General features: G+C 47.7%; 1 protein-coding gene across 13 annotated transcripts in view; it reads left to right on the top strand.

Moving 5' to 3' along the window:
• Positions 1-10,023: 10,023 nt before the first annotated feature.
• Positions 10,024-17,697, top strand: part of ZSCAN20 (zinc finger and SCAN domain containing 20) — a 29,301-nt gene continuing 21,627 nt past the window's right edge. For 4 of the 13 annotated variants that reach the window (XM_077964248.1, XM_077964244.1, XM_077964233.1 and 1 more), the window contains exons 1-2: positions 10,213-10,254; positions 16,643-17,169. In XM_077964248.1, the coding sequence (XP_077820374.1) occupies positions 16,753-17,169 (417 nt within the window). In that variant the 5' untranslated portion in view covers positions 10,213-10,254; positions 16,643-16,752. Of the gene's footprint in view, positions 10,259-16,642; positions 17,170-17,697 lie in introns of those variants that run through there. The other 9 variants (XM_077964246.1, XM_028836264.2, XM_001107866.5 and 6 more) reach the window with 4 other exon arrangements.

The raw sequence follows: 17,697 nt of genomic DNA, 5'->3' as shown, positions 1-17,697 counted from the left end.
TGTGGGGAGCGATGGGTGAGGGGGCTATGGGTGGGTCTTCTGGGCTCTGAGGGCTTCATTTTACTTCTTAAGTTTGAGAGTGGATCTGTTTGCTGCTACTGACATCCCATCCCCACCCAGCCTGACCATGACCCTGGGTTCTTATCCCAGCTCTGCCACCTGCCTTCTGCTTGGCCCTGGAAAATCCCCTTCTTCTGTCTGGGCCTCAGTTTTCCCATATGCAAAGGAAGGTGTTGGACTAGATGAACTCAGAGGGTTTTTATGGCTCAGGCTGTCTGTAAGTCTCAGACCCCTGAAGGGTATGACTGGGCAAAGGAGAGAAACATGAACAGGAGTCCCAAAGGATTTCCCATCAAACACTGCATACCCCGACATCCCTCACTTGGGAAATTAGGGTAAAGCAAATCAATCTCCTGGCTACCATTACAAGGAGAATGAGGCAGTCCCATTCAAGTATTTCCTTCCTTTCTGCTTGACTGCAAATTCCACTCTTCTCACTTTAAAATAAGTAAAAGCCAGGCCGGGCATGGTAGCTCACTCCTGTAATCCCAGCACTTTGGGAGGCTGAGGTAGATGGATCATCTGAGGTCAGGAGTTCGAGACCAGCCTGGCCAACATGGTGAAAACCCGTCTCTAGTAAAAATGCAAAAATTAGCCAGGCATGGTGGTACAGGCCTGTAATCCCAGCTACTCTGGAGGCTGAGGCAGAAGGATGGCTTAAGCCCAGGAGTTTGAGGCTGCAGTGAGCCATGATTGCACTACTGCGTTTCAGCAGAGCAAGACCCTGTCTCAAAAATAAAATAAAATAAAACAAAAGGTACTCCTAGAGGGAAAGGAGCTACATATGCCCATCTTCTCCCATAAACTCATCAAGAATATAAGTCCCACTTCCTCCCAGAGGAGTTGTGAAGGGATGAAGACAAGCCAGAGGGTTATACTAATGGATGTCCCTTCACATGGAAGAAAACATCAGAAGTGGGTAAGAAGCATTCTCCCCTAACCACACAGTTCTAGGCATGTATCATGAACTCAGTAAGTTTCATACAGACTAGTGGGTATTTACTGTCACTTTGGCTGCCCTGTATCTGCAGACTCCGTGAAATACTCCAAAATCCTTCTCATAAGTTCATTTTCTGCTTTCATCAGCTAGAATCAGTTTCTGTTACACATAACAAAACCCTGACTGATGTAGAAATTTATACAAGAAGTGGTTGTTGACAAGAGCCCCTCGGGAAAAGAGGGGGAATCTGAGAACTGGTTATTTGGGCCTGTTGGGACTGAGGGCAGTGAAAATCCAGCATCAGACAGTGGGATTCTGACATATTGAGCACACACTGGTGAAAGAATCAGGTTAAAATTTCTAGTCACCTGGAATGACGTGCCCCATGAAAGCAAGCCTCTAAGAGGCAGAGTGGCCATCGCTGTAAAGCAATCTGAGGCCCACAAAGATTTCAAGGGCCATGAGGCAGGATGGTTGCTTCTAGTTATAGTGTACAGGCTCATATCATAACTCCTCAGCTCAAGTGTTTACCTGAAAGCTAGGGAGCTTTTATAACTGTGGCCGAAGAATCTCAAGCTTTTTTTTTTTTTTTCCACCCCTGGGAGGTGATTGAATTGTGGGGGCAGACCCCTTATGAATGGTTTAGCATCATCCCCTGGGTGATGAGTGAATTCTCGCTCTAAGTTGACTGAGATCTAGTTCTTTACAAGTGTGTGGCCATAGAGGGAAACAACAGACACTGGGGCTTACCTGAGAGTTGGTGGGTTGAGTCAGGGGTTGGTGGTGGGAGGAGGGAGAGGATCAGGAAAAATAACTAATGGGTACTAGGCTTAATACCTGGGGGATGAAATAATCTGTACATCAAACCCCCATGACACCAGTTCGCCTACATGACAAACCCGCATACGGATTCCTGAACTTAAAAGTTTTAAAAAAAAAAGCATGTGGTGGCTCTCCCTTCTCTCTCTTGCTCCCACTGTTGCCACATGATGCTCTTGCTTTCCCTTTGCCTGTTGCCATGAATGTAGCTTCCTGAGGCCTCACTGGAAGCTGAACAGATGCTGGTGCCTGCTTCTTATACAGCCTGCAGAGCGATGAGTCAATAAATCCTCTTTATAAACTACCCAGTCTTCGGTATTCCTTTATACCAATGCAAAGAATGGCCCAATACAGGGCCCTTCCTTCCTTGCTGCAGCCTGGAAGAGCAGGAATGGAGCCTTACAGTCTTCTGAAGTTTGGGCTTTTTGGAATCTTCCATTTGGAACACTGCAAGATATCCACGAGAGCAACATTTCGATGTATTATTTTGCTTACGAGACTTCTGCTTTTCAAAAACCCTGATTTCTTCCTACTTTCTATTAGGAGTAAGGAGAGCAAGTAGTAATGAGGGATGATGAGGTGTGAAAGTCCATTCTGACTTCTATATGTTGTTTGCAGCGATCTTATGAAGCAGACAGTAGTATCTTTATTTTACAGCTAAGGAAACTGAAGTTTAGAGAGGTGAACCACCCTGCCCAGAATAATGACAGCGTGGGTTCCTAGACCTGTGATCCCAAATCTTGTGCTCAGAAACAGGGCTTGCTTCCTTTTTTTTTTTTTTTTGAGACGGAGTTTCACTCTTGTTGCCCAGGTTGGAGTGCAGTGACATGGTCTCTGCTCACTGCAGCCTCCGCCTCCTGGGTTCAAGCGATTGTCCTGCCTCAGCCTCCCGAGTAGCTGGGACTACAGGAGGCTGCCACCACGCCTGACTAATTTTTGTATTTTTAGTAGAGATGGGGTTTCACTATGTTGGCCAGGCTGGTCTCAAACTCCTCACCTCAGGTTATCTGCCCGTCTCGGCCTCCCAAAGTTCTGGGATTACAGGCATGAACCACCTCACCCAGCCTGCTTGCTTCCTTAAAACAGAGAAGTGAGACCTGGACCCCATCTCACCATTAGTCTGCCTCTTTTTGTTCCTGACCGTTGGAGCCTCAGCTATAAGTATCTCCTTATCCCACTCTTCCATTCAGCTCCCTAGCAGTTCTACCGTTGGTCCTCTGACCGTGGTACACTGGGGGCTGAGTATCTTTTCACTGTTTTGAGCATTGTGTATGTGTATTTTGGAGGGGGAGGACAGGGTCTGGAAAAGGGAAGGGGATAGAGTGGGATTCTGATCCTGCTTCTCTGTGGACTAGATTTGGTGCTGAGATGGACAGCCACTTGCTGTTGCCTGGTCTGCTCCTGTCCCTTCCTCTGGCCGCAGGCTGGACCATCTCCAATAGCCTAGTGACTGAAGGCTCCCGGCTGTCTCTCGTCTCCCGCTTCTTCCTGATTTGCCTCTTGGACTCCAGCCTGCCCTTTCTCACCACATGCCTCTCAGTGATCAACTTGGTGTGGGCCTTGAAAACTGTGCCACAGAATGTGGAGGGTCTCTGTCAATCTGGTTCCACTTCTGCTCTGCCTCAGGATGCCTACTCTGGCTTTCCTGGGCTCAAGGTCCTGGGGTTGAACCTGCCTCTCACCCGGCTCCTGACAGGAGCTCTCTGGGGATTGGGGCAGCTGCATCATCTCTTTCATAGCTCCCACCATGGGAGGATTCATCTTCCTTCCGCTGATGCCTTTGGTGACCTGAGATCCCTCCAGGACCTTGCTTTCTTGGGTCCCTTCCTGGATGGGAACTTGGGTGTCTGGTTGCCTCCCAGTCTGTGACGGCTGTTGATCAGGTACAATTTCCTTCAAAGTGTGGGGGTGCTGGCTGATTTCTTCCCAGATCTGGTGCATGGCCCCTCCTCTGGGGATTGCCTGGGTCTTGGACATGTTGGACCTGTCATTCAATAGTAGGCTGAAGCTGGCCAGTCCTGGAGCCCTCCAGGGCCCCAAGCTGGGGACTCTGAATCTGGACCACACAAAGATGAAGGCAGCTGCACTGGTGGGACTGGGGTTGCAGAGATTGGATGCCCTGTGACGCTCACTGACATGGATGAGCTGCGTGCCAAGACAGTTGCCCATTTTGAGCTGAAGGAGCTGAATTTGGGGATTAATCGGACAGGGCACGTAGCCCTGGAAGGCCTGGCTTCCTGTCACAGCCTGAAGAGCTTGGGTCTTCAGAGCAATGGCCTGATTGAGTTACCACGAGGTTTCCTGGCTGCCACGCCCAGGTTTCAGAGACTGAACCTGGCTAACAACCAACTGAGGAGCGCCATGTTGTGTATGAATGAGACAGGGTTTGTGTCAGGATTGTGGGCCCTGGATCTGTCCAAGAATAGGCTGTGTACCTTGTCCCCAGTCATCTTCTCCTGTTTGTCCCACCTGCGGGAGCTGCTACTTCAGGGGAACCAACTGGTTTGCTTGAAAGGCCAGTATTCTAGGGCCTACCGAGGCTACAGACCTTGAACTTGGGCAGTAATCCACTGGTAACCCTGGGTGAGGGCTGGCTGGCTCCTCTGCCTGCATGACCACCCTAAACCTGGTAGACACTCACATGGTGCAGAACCCAACCTGGGACTTCCGGGGCCCAGAAAGTCTGCACAGCTTGAGAATATAGTTCCCCTTTGGTCATGCTGGAGTAGCATTTTCCCTGCCCACAAGGCTGACTAGCTGGAGCTCCATGCAGTTTCAGGCATGAAGCATTGGAGGTTGTCTCCTAATGTCTTTCCAGTCTTACAGATCCTGACTTTAAAGGGCTGGGGACTGCAGCTAGAGACCCAGAATTCTCCAAGATCTTCCCTGCCCTTCATCAACTCTCCCTGCTTGGTGGTAGCTTGGAGCCCCTCTGTCCCCAGGACACCTCCAACTTCTTCCTCTGGCAGCTACCCAGGCTCAAGTCCTTGAAGGTATGGGGAAATGGGCACAGCCCTAGACCCTCCTGCATCACGGGACTGCCCAGCCTACAGGAGCTGAAGCTGTAGGCACTGCAGTCTCAAGCACGCCCCCGCCCAGTGTGGCTTGAGGAGCTGGTGGGTGAGCTGCCCAGGCTTGACATGCTGCAGCTGTCCCAAACAGGATTGGAGACACTGTCTGCTGCTGCTTTCGGGGGCCTAGGCAGTTTCCAGGTCTTAGTACTAGACAGGGAGGAAGACCTTATGCTGGATGACAGCCTCCAGGAGCACAGTCCTCGGATGCCCCAGTACATCTATATTCTGACTTCATCCTTGGCCTGCCAGTGTGCCAATGCCTGGGTGGGGCCCTGGCTTTAGCAGTCCCCCAGAACATACATACATGTAGTATCACAGCAGCTGTGCCATGCAGAAGCTGGGGGCCACTCAAAGAATCTCCTTTTCCCTTTTCTCTGGACCCACTGCCCCAAGACTTCGGGGTTGGAGCTCTTTTTGGGCAGCTCTGCCCTGCTGCTTCTGCTGGTCTCCTTGCCCTTCCTAAAGGAGGCCAGGAACTCCTGGATTATCTATCTCCAGGTCTTGATCAGGGTTTGTTTCCAGAGTCTGAGGAGTTGCAAGGGTGAAGGCAAGAGGTTCCTTTATGATGTGTTTGTGTCCCACTGCAGGCAAGACCAGGGCTGGATGGTGCAGGAGCTGCTGCCTTTTCTAGAGGGCTGCTCTCCAGCTGGCCAGGGGCTGTGCCTCTGCCTCCCTAAGCATGATTTTGAGCCAGGCAAGGATATGGCTGGCAATGTGGTAGACAGCATGGTGGGCAGCCGGGTCACACTCTGTGTGCTGAGTCACTAGGCCCTGCACACCTCCTGCTGATGCCTGGAGCTCCGCCTGGCCACCTCCTTTCTGCCGGCTACCCCGCACCTGCCCCCCCAGGGCTACTGCTGGTCTTCCTGGAGCCCATCTTATGCCACCAGCTCCCCTGCTACCATAGATTGGCCTGATTGCTCTGCCAAAGAGACTATTGTATGTGGCCCAAGGAAGATGAAAGAAAGAATGACTTCTGGGCTTGGTTAGGGAGCAGGCTGGAGCAGCCTAGAATAGGGTAGAATGGGGTGCATGTGTGTTGGAAGGTGGGGGTAAGAAAAGCAAGCCAGCTTGGCAGGGAGATAGTGAGTATGTGTGGGCTGTGAGACTGAATTCAGTTTTCAGTAGAAGGTGGGGCTACTGTGTGTGCAAGGGAGGATCAAATAGGAACACAGGCCTTGGGAAGGCTCTGGAGGCTGAATGAGAAAATCTGGGAGATGGCAGGTAGCCATGTGGTTTGCAATGTAATCTCAAGATCTCCAAATCCTCAATAAATGTACTAAATCCATGAAATGCTTGGCCTGATTGATTTTTTTTTTTGAGACACAGTTTTGCTCTTGTTGCCCAGGCTGGAGGCCAATGAGGCAGAAGGTGAAAGGGTTGGATTCACAGAAACTGTAGCCCAGAGGAAATAAGGTTGGAAATTCATGGAGAGAGAGGGCAAAGAGAGAGGCCTTTGGCCAGTCCTAAGCTGTGGAATGGGGTCCAGGCCAAGTTCAACCAGATCTTCAAGGGGCCAAGGGGCCCCTTTTGCCATGTGGGTTATAGCGGTATTGGCAGCTAAGGATCAAAAAGCTGGGATGCGGCCAGGCGCGGTGGGTCACGCCTGTAATCCCAACACTTTGGGAGGCTGAGGTGGGCTAGTCAGGAGTTCAAGACTAGCCTGGCCAAGATGGTGAAACCCAATCTCTACTAAAAATACAAAAAAATTAGCCGGGCATGGTGGCATGCACCTGTAATCCCAGCTACTCCAGATGCTGAGGCAGAGAATTGCTTAAACCTGGAGGGGCGGAGGTTGCAGCGAGCTGAGATCGCGCCACTGCACTCCAGCTTGGGTGACAGAGCGAGAGTCCGTCTCAGGAAAAAAAAAAAAAAAAAAAAAAAGCTGGGATGCTGCCCAGGAGACAATAGACTGATTGCCTGTTCCCTCAATAAAAACCTGAAAGCCTGTTCCCATCTATCTCCAGTTAAGCCTCATAGCAACACTGGGAGGAGGAGCCTACCCCCTTGTCATTCTGTACTCCGACTATGCTAGACTACCTGTAGGTCCCAGGACACCATCACACCTTTTGCCTCTGGGCCTTTGCATATGCTGTTCCTGCACTGAAAAATACCTTTTCCCTGGAGAACTCCTAAGAATTATTTAAGATGCAGTTCAGCCATCATTTTCTTCAGAAGCCTTTCCTGATCTTCCAGCCTAGGTAGCAGTTGCCTCTGCGCTCCCACAATTTCCTGCCCCTCCTTTTCTCAAAGGACTAATCACAGGTCTGAAAGCAATAGAAGCGGTCTCCAAAGCTGAGTGCACGAGATAATCATACTAGGGTTGCAAAGAAACTGTTATACCTTCTATTTCTATTTTTTTTTTAAATCTCACTTTATTCTGAAGCTAGACTGCCTGCTTTTCTAGCCATGTGCCTTTAGCATGTTATTTAACCTCTCTATACCATAGTTTCCTTTTCTGTAATATGGGATAGTATTAGACTCTCCCTCAAAGGGTTTTGGATGTATTAAATGAGTTAATACATATAAAGCACTGAGAGCAGGACCTAATAATGCATTGCAAATGTTCAAGGAAAGTTAGCTATTACAGGCACATCATTTATAAATAAATAAATACACATATGTTGGGAGTGTGTGCTCAACTTGAAAACTTGAAAAGGCTTCCCGGCCGGGCGCGGTGGCTCAAGCCTGTAATCCCAGCACTTTGGGAGGCCCAGACGGGCGGATCACTAGGTCAGGAGATCGAGACCATCCTGGCGAACACGGTGAAACCCCCTCTCTACTAACAAATACAAAAAACTAGCCGGGCGAGGTGGCGGGCGCCTGTAGTCCCAGCTACTCGGGAGGCTGAGGCAGGAAAATGGCGTAAACCCGGGGGGCGGAGCTTGCAGTGAGCTGAGATCCGGCCACTGCACTCCAGCCCGGGCGACAGAGCCAGACTCCGTCTCAAAAAAAAAAAAAAAAAAAAAAAAAAAAAAGGCTTCACTCATAGGAGCGCTCTATTGGGAAAGTTTAGAGATCAGGCCCTGGGCTGAGAGACGAGGTTTGCTTCATCTCTGCATCCTTAGGGCCTAGTGTCTGCCCAAACCAGAGAGAATGCTGGTAGACAAATGCAGACAGAATGCTTGCAAACCAAATCCTGATGGGTGCTGAACCAGAGAGAATTTGGAACAGGTTCAGGGTCTGTTGCTTATTTCTACATGGCACTAAAGGGCACTTGGCCCCTTGGGGCCTTCCTTAGTTTTCTTCTTCTGGAGAATGCCAGACTTTAATTAGACAAAGGCTAAGGGAAACCACAGAATAATTCGAGGCTGGATTTAAGGCGAGGTGCGCCCTCTTGTGTCCTAATGGTGTCCTCTCCTCTCTCTGCACACTGGCCTCTCTTCTTCCTCTTAGGGCAGATGATGCTGAAGTGGACACGTCCTCACCTGACCCTGCAAAGCTGCCTCCCCAGCTTCAGATCCTGACACTCTCTCAAATATTTCCGGTTCCCTTGACACCCCACACGGTTGCACTGTCCCTCCCCATCTCAAACCCTCTTACTTCCATATATGGTCTCTTCCTCATGCAGTGTAGGACCTTTGGAGTCACATTCCCACGGGGTGACAAATCCCAGCCTTGGTTCTTATTGGCTCTGTGATCTTGAGCAGGTCACTTCATTTCTCTAAGTCTCATTCCCTCTTTGTAAAGCGGAGCAAGCAATACCAATCTCATAGGGCTACTGTGAGACTTCAACACCAAGGGGTATTTACAGGTTGTTATTATGTTTACTGAGTAAAATCACATGAGTTATTACTACAAATAAGTTGGAACATGTTTCACAGAGAAGGAATTTAAACTAGGTCATTAAAACTAAGAATTCTCCTATTTTAATACTAGCCAACATGCATTGAGCCCTTACCAGATGCTAGGTATTGTCAATTTTCCCTAAGCCACATAGCAATTGATAATACAAATAATAGCTAATGATTAAGTATTTTATTGTATTTTCTATTTTTTAAAATAGAGACGAGGTGTCACTATGCTGCCCAAGCTGGTCTCGAACTCCTGGATTCAAGCGATCTTTCCGCCTCAGCCTCCCAGAGTGCTGGGATTACAGGCACAAGCCACCGTGCCTGGACTAGCTAATGATTATTAAACACTTTCTGTGTATCAGACATGTTTCACGCTCTTTACATACCCTCTCCCATTTATTCCTCTCAACAACCCTCTCAGGAAGAGGCAAGCATTATCATTCCCATTTTACAGATGGGAAAATGGAGGCACAAAGAAGCTAAGTAATTTGCCCAAGGTTTCACAACTAGCGAGTGGTAAGACCTGCATCCTTCATTTGAAAGTAAGAACTTTCAGACACAAGCAGCTTGACTTCAGAGACTTTTACCTAAATCGTCTCATTTAACCTTCACAACACCCTGTGATGTAAATTCTCTTACATTACTTGCATTTTATAGATGAAAATTCCAAAGACAACATAGATGCAGTAGTTTGTTCAAGGCCATATAGCTGGGAAGTAGTTGAGCTGGGATTTGGATCCGTGTCTGACTACAAAGCCCACATTCTCAACACCATATTAGATTGTTCATGCCCCAAAGTATTCAGTGGTACAGAGCAAACGCATTTATATGAGGATTATTCTGTAATAATGATTAACATTCTTCCAACACCTACAAAGTGCCAAGCTCTGTACTAACTGATTTACATAATAATAGCTAACAATCGTTGTGCATTATTAGGAGCCAGGCCCTGAGCTAATCGTTTTAGGTGTATTAGCTCATTGAAGGTTCACAAAACCCTGTGACATGGATGTCATTACTACCCTCATTTTAAGGGTGAAGAGAACGAGGTTCAGAATTCTTCCAAAGGCACACAGCTTAGCTGTAAGCTGGAAATTGAAGCTACAACTGTCCAGTTCTCTCCTGCTTATCGGGCTGGTCACCTCTAGTCACTCTCTCTTCTTATTTCTTATTCTGTCTGCTTTGATCTCTCGGGGTCTGAGGCTCTCACTTCGACTCCTCAATAGAACCCGGCCCCCTTCTGCTCGAGTGCCCTCCCATTGGGCAGTGCTGTTATTCGGGAGCCTATGGAAAAGGCCGGGATCGCAACAGGTCCCGCCCCCATGTGTCGCGCCCATTCCGACTTGTTCCAGTGCCACGGTCCGTGAGAAGATGACATATCTATTGGCTGAAGACGTCTGAAAGGCAGCAAACGGAGGGGGCCGCCCACCGGCGCTCGCGCGGTTCCTTCTGGGAATTGTGGTCTCAGACGTTCCATTCCCGGGGTGGCGCCGCTCGGACTCCGCGTCCCAGCATTCCCTGCACCAGCCCGGGAGCACTTCCGCCCTGTTGTGAAGTGGGTGTCTCGGTGGGTGAGTCCGGGTGGCGGGGCGGGGGCAGCTGAGACGCAGGCTCTGGGCTGGAGACTTAGGAGGTGGTGGTGACACAGGGGACTGGGGAAGGTGAGAGTGGAGAAAGAAGCTTATATGTGGGGGTGGAGGGTGAGGGACGGTCAGAGGATGCAGCGGCCGGAGATGGGAAGGGTCATACAGGGGTCGGGGATGAGGAGGCGACAGAGGGCCCTGGGAATGAGGAGGGCCTTAGAAAGGTCTGAAGGTAGGGGGTTGAGGGAGGTTTTGGAGGTGGGAGAGCCATAGAAAGGTCTGGAGACCACAGAGGAAAGGATAGAGGGTCTGGGGCCCTGGCAAGAAGTGAAGAGGGCCTGAGCTTGAAGCCTGACCTTAAAAATAGTGTTTCAATCTCAACCTTCCCGTCTAGAACAAGCATATCTAATTTGTTACCTCCCTAATGATTGTTACCTCTGGAACCCAGTGGATGGGACTGGCTATTGTGTTCTGCCCCAAACCTGCACTTCTTTCCTTATGCCTTATGGAAGTCACTGGCACCATCATCCCATTTACCTACCTACCTACCTACCTACCTACCAACCTACCTACCTACCTACCTACCTACCTACCTACCTACCTACCTACTTACCCTCTTATTCCTCTTGCATTCTTCCACGTCCAAGGATCTTCCGGTCTTTCAATTTCTTTAATTTATTTTCAGTCGGCCTCTTGTAGGGTTTTTGCAGAAGCCTTTTCAGTTTCCCAGCATGAACACACACATTGCACCTAGTGTTATCTGTTTAACTTACAAATCTGATTATGCCTTCTGCTTGAAAACCTTCATTGCCTCCCATAACCTGTAAAGTCCAAACACATTGTCCTTCATAAACTCCTTTTGCAGCCTAATCTTCATGCACCTCACACCCCAGGGCTGTCAAGATTTTCCTCATTTCCTGGGTAGGCCATTTGGTTTTCTTATAAACGCTGTTCTCTCAGCTTAGAATATTCTCTCCTTGTCCCTCACCTTCTTTGCCAAGAGAACTACTTTAACTTAAAAAAAAAAAATTCAACTCTTACTTTGCTCAATTTCCTTAAGCAAATTAAGTCACCCCCAACCCTCAGCTTCCATAAATTCTCCTATTACCACATTTGATCATAATTATCTGTGACTTGTGTGTCTCTTCCACTAGACTGTGAACATCTCCAGGACAGGAACAGTGTCTCAGTCACCTCTATTTCCCCATTGCCCAGTCTAGAGCAGTAAACACTTGATGTAAAGCAGTAAATACTTGATGTATGTGTGAATGAAGACCATGCAGGGTAAGCTTTGCTATGCCAGCCTTGAAGACTTCTATTTCCAGTGGATTTCCAGGGCAGGAGCTTTAGTCTTCCCCTGCCTGGCAGGGCTATCTGCTGGAAGCTGAAGCTGATTCATTGCCAATGGGAGTTTAAGCCAGGGGTGACAAATACATGGAATGTGTGCTGCCAGTGCCCCTTCCTGTGTCCCTGGCAGTCATGGCTAATTGGTTGGTTCACAGCACATATTCACAGTACTCAGAGCCCTCAGCACACTACTCTAGGCAGCCACTTCCAGTTGATTGAAGTTTCTGCTTTAAATGAAACCTATTTGCTCTCCCGAACTTAAGCCCTTATGTGTGAGGTCAGGTCAGCCTGCTTTAAGCCGTAGCTTGGACTGTCAGCCAGATGGGCCTGACAGCCTTTGAGAGTTCCCAGTTTTTTCTCTTTGGAGGTCGAAGACCAGTCTTGGCCTTTCCCATGGAACTGGAGAGCATCTTCTCTTCCCTTTTCACTGAGTGGGCTCCTCATGACACATTCATACTTACTACCCTAGGAGTCAAGATGCCCCTCAGCTTCCCTGTGTTTGTAAAGAGATCTTGATTTTGATGGCAGTCAGCACTTATCCCTCATCACCTGGGAGCCTCTGTACTCTTTCTAGGTCTTTGTGGATATTGAAAGAGAGCTTTGAGATCACTTAGCTGAAGCTAAGTAGCAAAGCGACAGCCCATGCTGAATGAAGTCCACCATCATGCTTTATTTAATCTCATAGTGTATGAAATAATTTTGAGTTGCTTGCCAACATTTAAAAATCCAGAGTGCTAGCTTCTTTTGGAAAAACTAGCAGGCCTAGGAATATTCTGGGCATATGTTCCCCTGGCACTCTATAGTTGGCTGTAGTGCCCACCCAGTTCACTTCAGTCATTGACTCATTTACATTGCTAGGTCCTTATACCCATTTAAACTTGTAGCCACTGACTGTAGTTTCCTTCCCCCTTGCTCTACCCCGTCATACTAATTAAGGAACCTAGGGCAGCTGGTGAGTAAGATCAGGCTGTAAGCTGCAGCCTAACTAGGCAGCCACAGGGGCTACATGACTTGTCCAAAGTAACACAGCTGATTAGTGGCAGGAGTGGAATTAGAACCCCAGTCTGCTCACACCTGCCTTAACGTTCTTTCCACTCTCATCTTAGGAGTTTGGATGACTAGCACATATAGAGGAGGCTATAGGACGTGGTTAAGAAAAATGATTAGAGAAAAGGGATCTGGGCTTAGACCCTAACTCTGCCACTTGCTAGTTGTGTAACCTTAAGTAAATCTTCATAAACACTCAGTTTCCCTTTAGATAATTGAGGATATAGTACAGTCATACCTTAACAGATATTTATATTCTAAGGGTGAAAATCACTTTAGCCAAAAATCACAGTTAGCTTGAAAATCCTTTGGCAAGGAGCCATTTCAGAAACTAACACGCTGCCTTTCAATAAATAAACTAATCAGCACAGCCGGGCTTCTTGTTTGACCATTAGATGAGAATTGGCTTGTGTTAGGGACTGTGTAATATGAAAGACACTTTACTCACCCTCAGTGGAAAGAGAGGCATGAGGGAATCAAGACCAACCTGGTGAATAGCAAAGTCCTTGGTGCCATCACCGCATGCTTATTCTCGAACAGATAGTGAACGGAACTGTCTGCACTATTTAAATTATGCTGTTTCTCTCTTTCTTTCTTTCTTTTTTTTTTTCTTTTTCCCGAGACGGAGTCTTGCTCTGTTGCCCAGGCTGGAGTGCAGTGGCTTGATCTCAGCTCATTGCAACCTCCGCCTCCTGGGTTTAAGCAGTTCTCTTGCCTCAGCCTCCCAAGTAGCTGGGATTACAGGTGCGAGCCACCATGCTCAGCTATTTTTTATTTTTTATTTTTTTTAATTTTAAGTAGGGATGGGGTTTCACCACATTGATCAGGCTGGTCTTGAACTCCTGACCTTGTGATCCACCTGCCTCAGCCTCCCAAAGTGCTGGGATTACAGGTGTGAGCCACCACGCCCAACCCTCTTTCTTTCTTTCTTTCTGATCTTTGTAGTGGAAGTTACAGGTCAGTGAAATGCAGCTCAACACCTAATGAGACTCCAGTTGCTGCCTGGAGGATTCAGTGAGATTATGAATGTGGAACACAGCGCTGTGCCTGGCACCTTGTGGGCACTCAGTAAAGGGGTACTCTTAGAAATTGGTGGTCCTAATGAGGCTCGATATTCCTGGTCATGTAGGAACCGAGGAATGCCCTGGTCCATTTTCCCTTGTTCACTGCTGTGTGAAGTCAACCGGCTGTTGGCTGACTCCGTTGGCCTCTCTCTCCCTGCAATAGCCTGCTATCCATACTTCAGTCTAACTTCCTTAGACTGGAAAAGGTTATGGTGATATATGGTCCCTGGGGCTTTCCGATTTCTATTTGAAACAAACCTTTGGGAGTTTCAAGTCTTTCCAGGAGAAAATACCTATTATCTGAGACTCTGAGCTTTGGGCCTGGTATGACTGCTAATTGCCTATTTTGTTGTGGTGTCCTCTTTATGCAGGAATGCAATTGTCTTTGCTTGCTTATTGACTGTCTGTCTCACTAGACTGTAATTTTCTTGAAGGTAGGGACTGTCAGTCCCAGCTACTGTTAGATCTGTAGCTTCCAAACAGGGTTTAGCAGGTACTCTATAAATGATTGATGAATTACTCCTTGTGTGAGAGGGTGACAGAAATATGTTTGAACTCATGCATCAGTAAGGTTGTGGTTCAAAAAGAAATTTCATGAAAGGTGAATTCTTTAGTTTAATATAAATTATGGATCATCCGTATCCCATCAGGCTTTTGATATACCAGGTTTATTATTTTAATAAATGGTAATAAAACTTTTTAATGGCCCTGCTATTTATCAGATACTGGGTTGAGCACTGTGGATACAGCAATGAGTAACATACAATACTGGTTCTAGTAATATAGTCTAATGGGGCTGTCAGATGTAGCAACTGGTAACTACAATAGTGTAGGATAATACCTATATTAGAGGTATGTACCAATTGCTTTGGGGATATAGGATTAGGGAGGCAATTCTTGGAGAGCAGGACATGAAAAGGGCATGTCAAGGAACTCCTATCAAAGGAGGTGACACTTGAGCTGGTAGTTGAAGGATGAGTAGGAAGTTGCCAGGTAGTCATGAGTGGTGCTTTAGGCCTCTTCCTAAGTATATGGAGGCCTTTAGGGCAATACTTTAATTTTTATTACCCTTGCCTTGTTTCTCTTCAGTCCGGTCAGATTGCCCAAAATGAAAAATACCACCATCTCTCCATTCGCAATTCAGTTATGTCATTCCTACTTGGAAGCAGCTAATGATCTCCTTTGAGTGGGCATTTTTTTTTGTCACCCAGACTTGTTGGGACAACACAGTGAGCTCAGTTTTTCAGATAACCCAGCATGGGTGCCATCAGAGAGGCTGTAATCTCCTTGGGGACAACATAGATACACATAGTGTCTCATACAGTGTAGAAAGTGGTAAGTGTCACAGAGACATGGAAATAAAAGAGAAAGGAATTCCTTTTGGCATGAGCAGGACGGTCATTTATTTTTTATCTAGTGTGCACAGAAAGGGATTAATTGTAATTCTTGCTTAATGATACACCATCATCATTAGTCGATCATTCATGACTTTATCATTTATTCAGTACTCCCTATATGTGCTGAGCACTGTGCTAGGTCTCTTGGGAAGCTAATAATCTAGTGGGTAAGAAAATTACAGTAAAGGATGATCAGGGCTATGGTAGAGAAAATGTAAGATGCTATGGGAGCTTGCGGTCGAGGACTGAATCTTGTTTCAGGTTGCAGGGAAGGCCTCATGGAAAAAGTGCAATTTAAGCTGAGACCTTGCTAGCTGAAGGAAGGGAGGAGCCCATTCCCAAAGGAGACCTTCCCAAAGAGGGGAAGGTTCAGAGGGCAGCTTGGTGTAAGATCTGGAAGCTGTGCTTCTGGAGCACCATGACTAGTGGACCATGGTAAAGAGATGAGTTGGAGACTTGGGTAAGGCTTGTACTTTAAAACCTGAGGGAAATGGGAGATCACTGGAGGGTGTTTAGCAGGGAGGTGGTGTAGTCAGGCTTTGATCTAGTTTGGTTGTTGTGCCAAGAATAGAGCAGAGGTTGGGGTGAGGTGAGTGGAGGCAGGGACGTGTTAGGAGACTGATCAGGTGGAAGACATGATGATTCTCTGTACTGAAGTGGTAGCATTGGAGTTGGAGATGCCAAGTGGACACAGCGTGGTGATGAATTGATTTGGATCTTAGAGAATGATAATGACCAGGTTTCTGGTGTGGAGAACTTGATGGCAGTGCCTTCACTGAAGGGGGAGCTTCAGAAGGCAGACATGATTGCAGGAGAAAATAACGAATCCAGTTTTTGACTCATTGAGTTTGAGGTGCCTAAGGGACAGTCAAGTAGAAATGTCATGAAGGAGTTTGGATTTTGGGGTCTGGAGATCTGGAAACAGGTCCTTGCTGGAGTTTTAGGAGTCACGTATAGGGATGGTGAATAATGCCAAATGGGTGGGATGACCAGGGGATAGCATGGAGTTGTTGGATTTTGCAAGGAGAACATCAAGCTATAAGATTCGGGAAGAAAGTCCTTATGGAGGGGGTGACATTTGGAACCCAATTTGAGGGAAGGTTGGACTTTGGACATGTGTAGGAGGGAGGAAGTCTATACTGGGCCAGATCATGGAGGTGTGGGATGCCAGGCTAAGGTGTTCAGTCATGACCTAGAGGATTGAATACTGTACTGTCTTCCTCCAAAGTGGGAGGCTCAAATGAGATATTAATTGGCATTTTGTGAGCACTCACTGTGTGTCAGACACTGGTCTAAGCTTTTTATATATATCCCTCATCTAATCAGCCCAGCAATCAAGTAAGGTAGGTGCTACTGGCTTTGGTGCGGGATTGTGGCCTCACTTCCTGCCTATGGGAAAGGGGCATCTCTTAGCACTTCTGCCCCCATGCAAAGGTGACGGAAGGTATGGGGTAAGGGGGATAATGAAGCTTCTGCATCCTTTTGCTTACACTCTATCATTTGTCTTTCTACCTTAGAGCTTTGGGGAGCAGTCCCTTTTCTAGGAGCCTCTTGAAGGACTCACCATAGGTGCAGGAAGACATTGGATGAGGACAGCACAGCTGAAGTGAGGCGTCTAAGGTAGACAATGGCTGTGGCCCTGGAATCGCAAGCCCAGGCGTCTCTGCAGCCAGAGCCTGAAGAACTCCTGATTGTGAAACTGGAAGAGGACTCATGGGGATCAGAATCCAAACTCCGGGAGAAGGACCGCGACTCTGTCTCCGGCCCAGAGGCCTCCCGCCAGCGCTTCAGGCAATTCCAATACAGGGATGCAGCTGGACCCCATGAGGCCTTCAGCCAGCTCTGGGCTCTTTGCTGTCATTGGCTGAGGCCGGAGATCCGTCTCAAAGAGCAGATCCTGGAGCTGCTGGTGCTGGAGCAGTTCCTGACTATCTTGCCTAGGGAGGTCCAGACCTGGGTGCAGTCACGCCACCCTGAGAGTGGTGAGGAGGCTGTGGCCCTGGTGGAGGATTGGCACCGAGAGACCAGGACTGCAGGACAGCCGGTGAGACATTCTCTTCCAAGGAGTGGGTGAAGCAAGGCAGTGGGGTTGTGACTAGGTTAATAATTGCCAAATTCACAATAAAAATAACAATAGTTATTGAGAACTGACACTTATTGACCACTACTGTATACCAGGCAGTGTTCTAAGTGCTTTACATGTGTTAACCCACTTAGTCCTGTCAACAATTTAATGAGATAGGTACTGTTATCCTGATTTTACCAGTGAGAAGACGGAGACAGAGAAAAGATAGGTAAGTTGCCCGGGTCTGAACAGCTGCTAGATGGTAGAGTCAGGATTTGAACTTAGGCATTCTAACTCTAAAGCTTGTATGCCTAACCACTACTCCAGACTGCCTCCCACTACCATATTCACAATATGATTAACTTGTGTTTTATACCTAACAAAACCTTTTTACATATGTGATCTCTCTGAGTGCTTATAGCAGTAATGTAGATAGACAGAAATAGTACTGTTGCCCCCATTTTATAGATTAAACTAAGAACCAAGAAGTTGGCCAGGAGTGGTGGC

Source organism: Macaca mulatta, chromosome 1 (assembly GCF_049350105.2).
Source record: "Macaca mulatta isolate MMU2019108-1 chromosome 1, T2T-MMU8v2.0, whole genome shotgun sequence".
Classification (NCBI taxonomy): domain Eukaryota; kingdom Metazoa; phylum Chordata; class Mammalia; order Primates; family Cercopithecidae; genus Macaca; species Macaca mulatta.
This window is presented reverse-complemented; position numbering and strand designations above follow the sequence as displayed.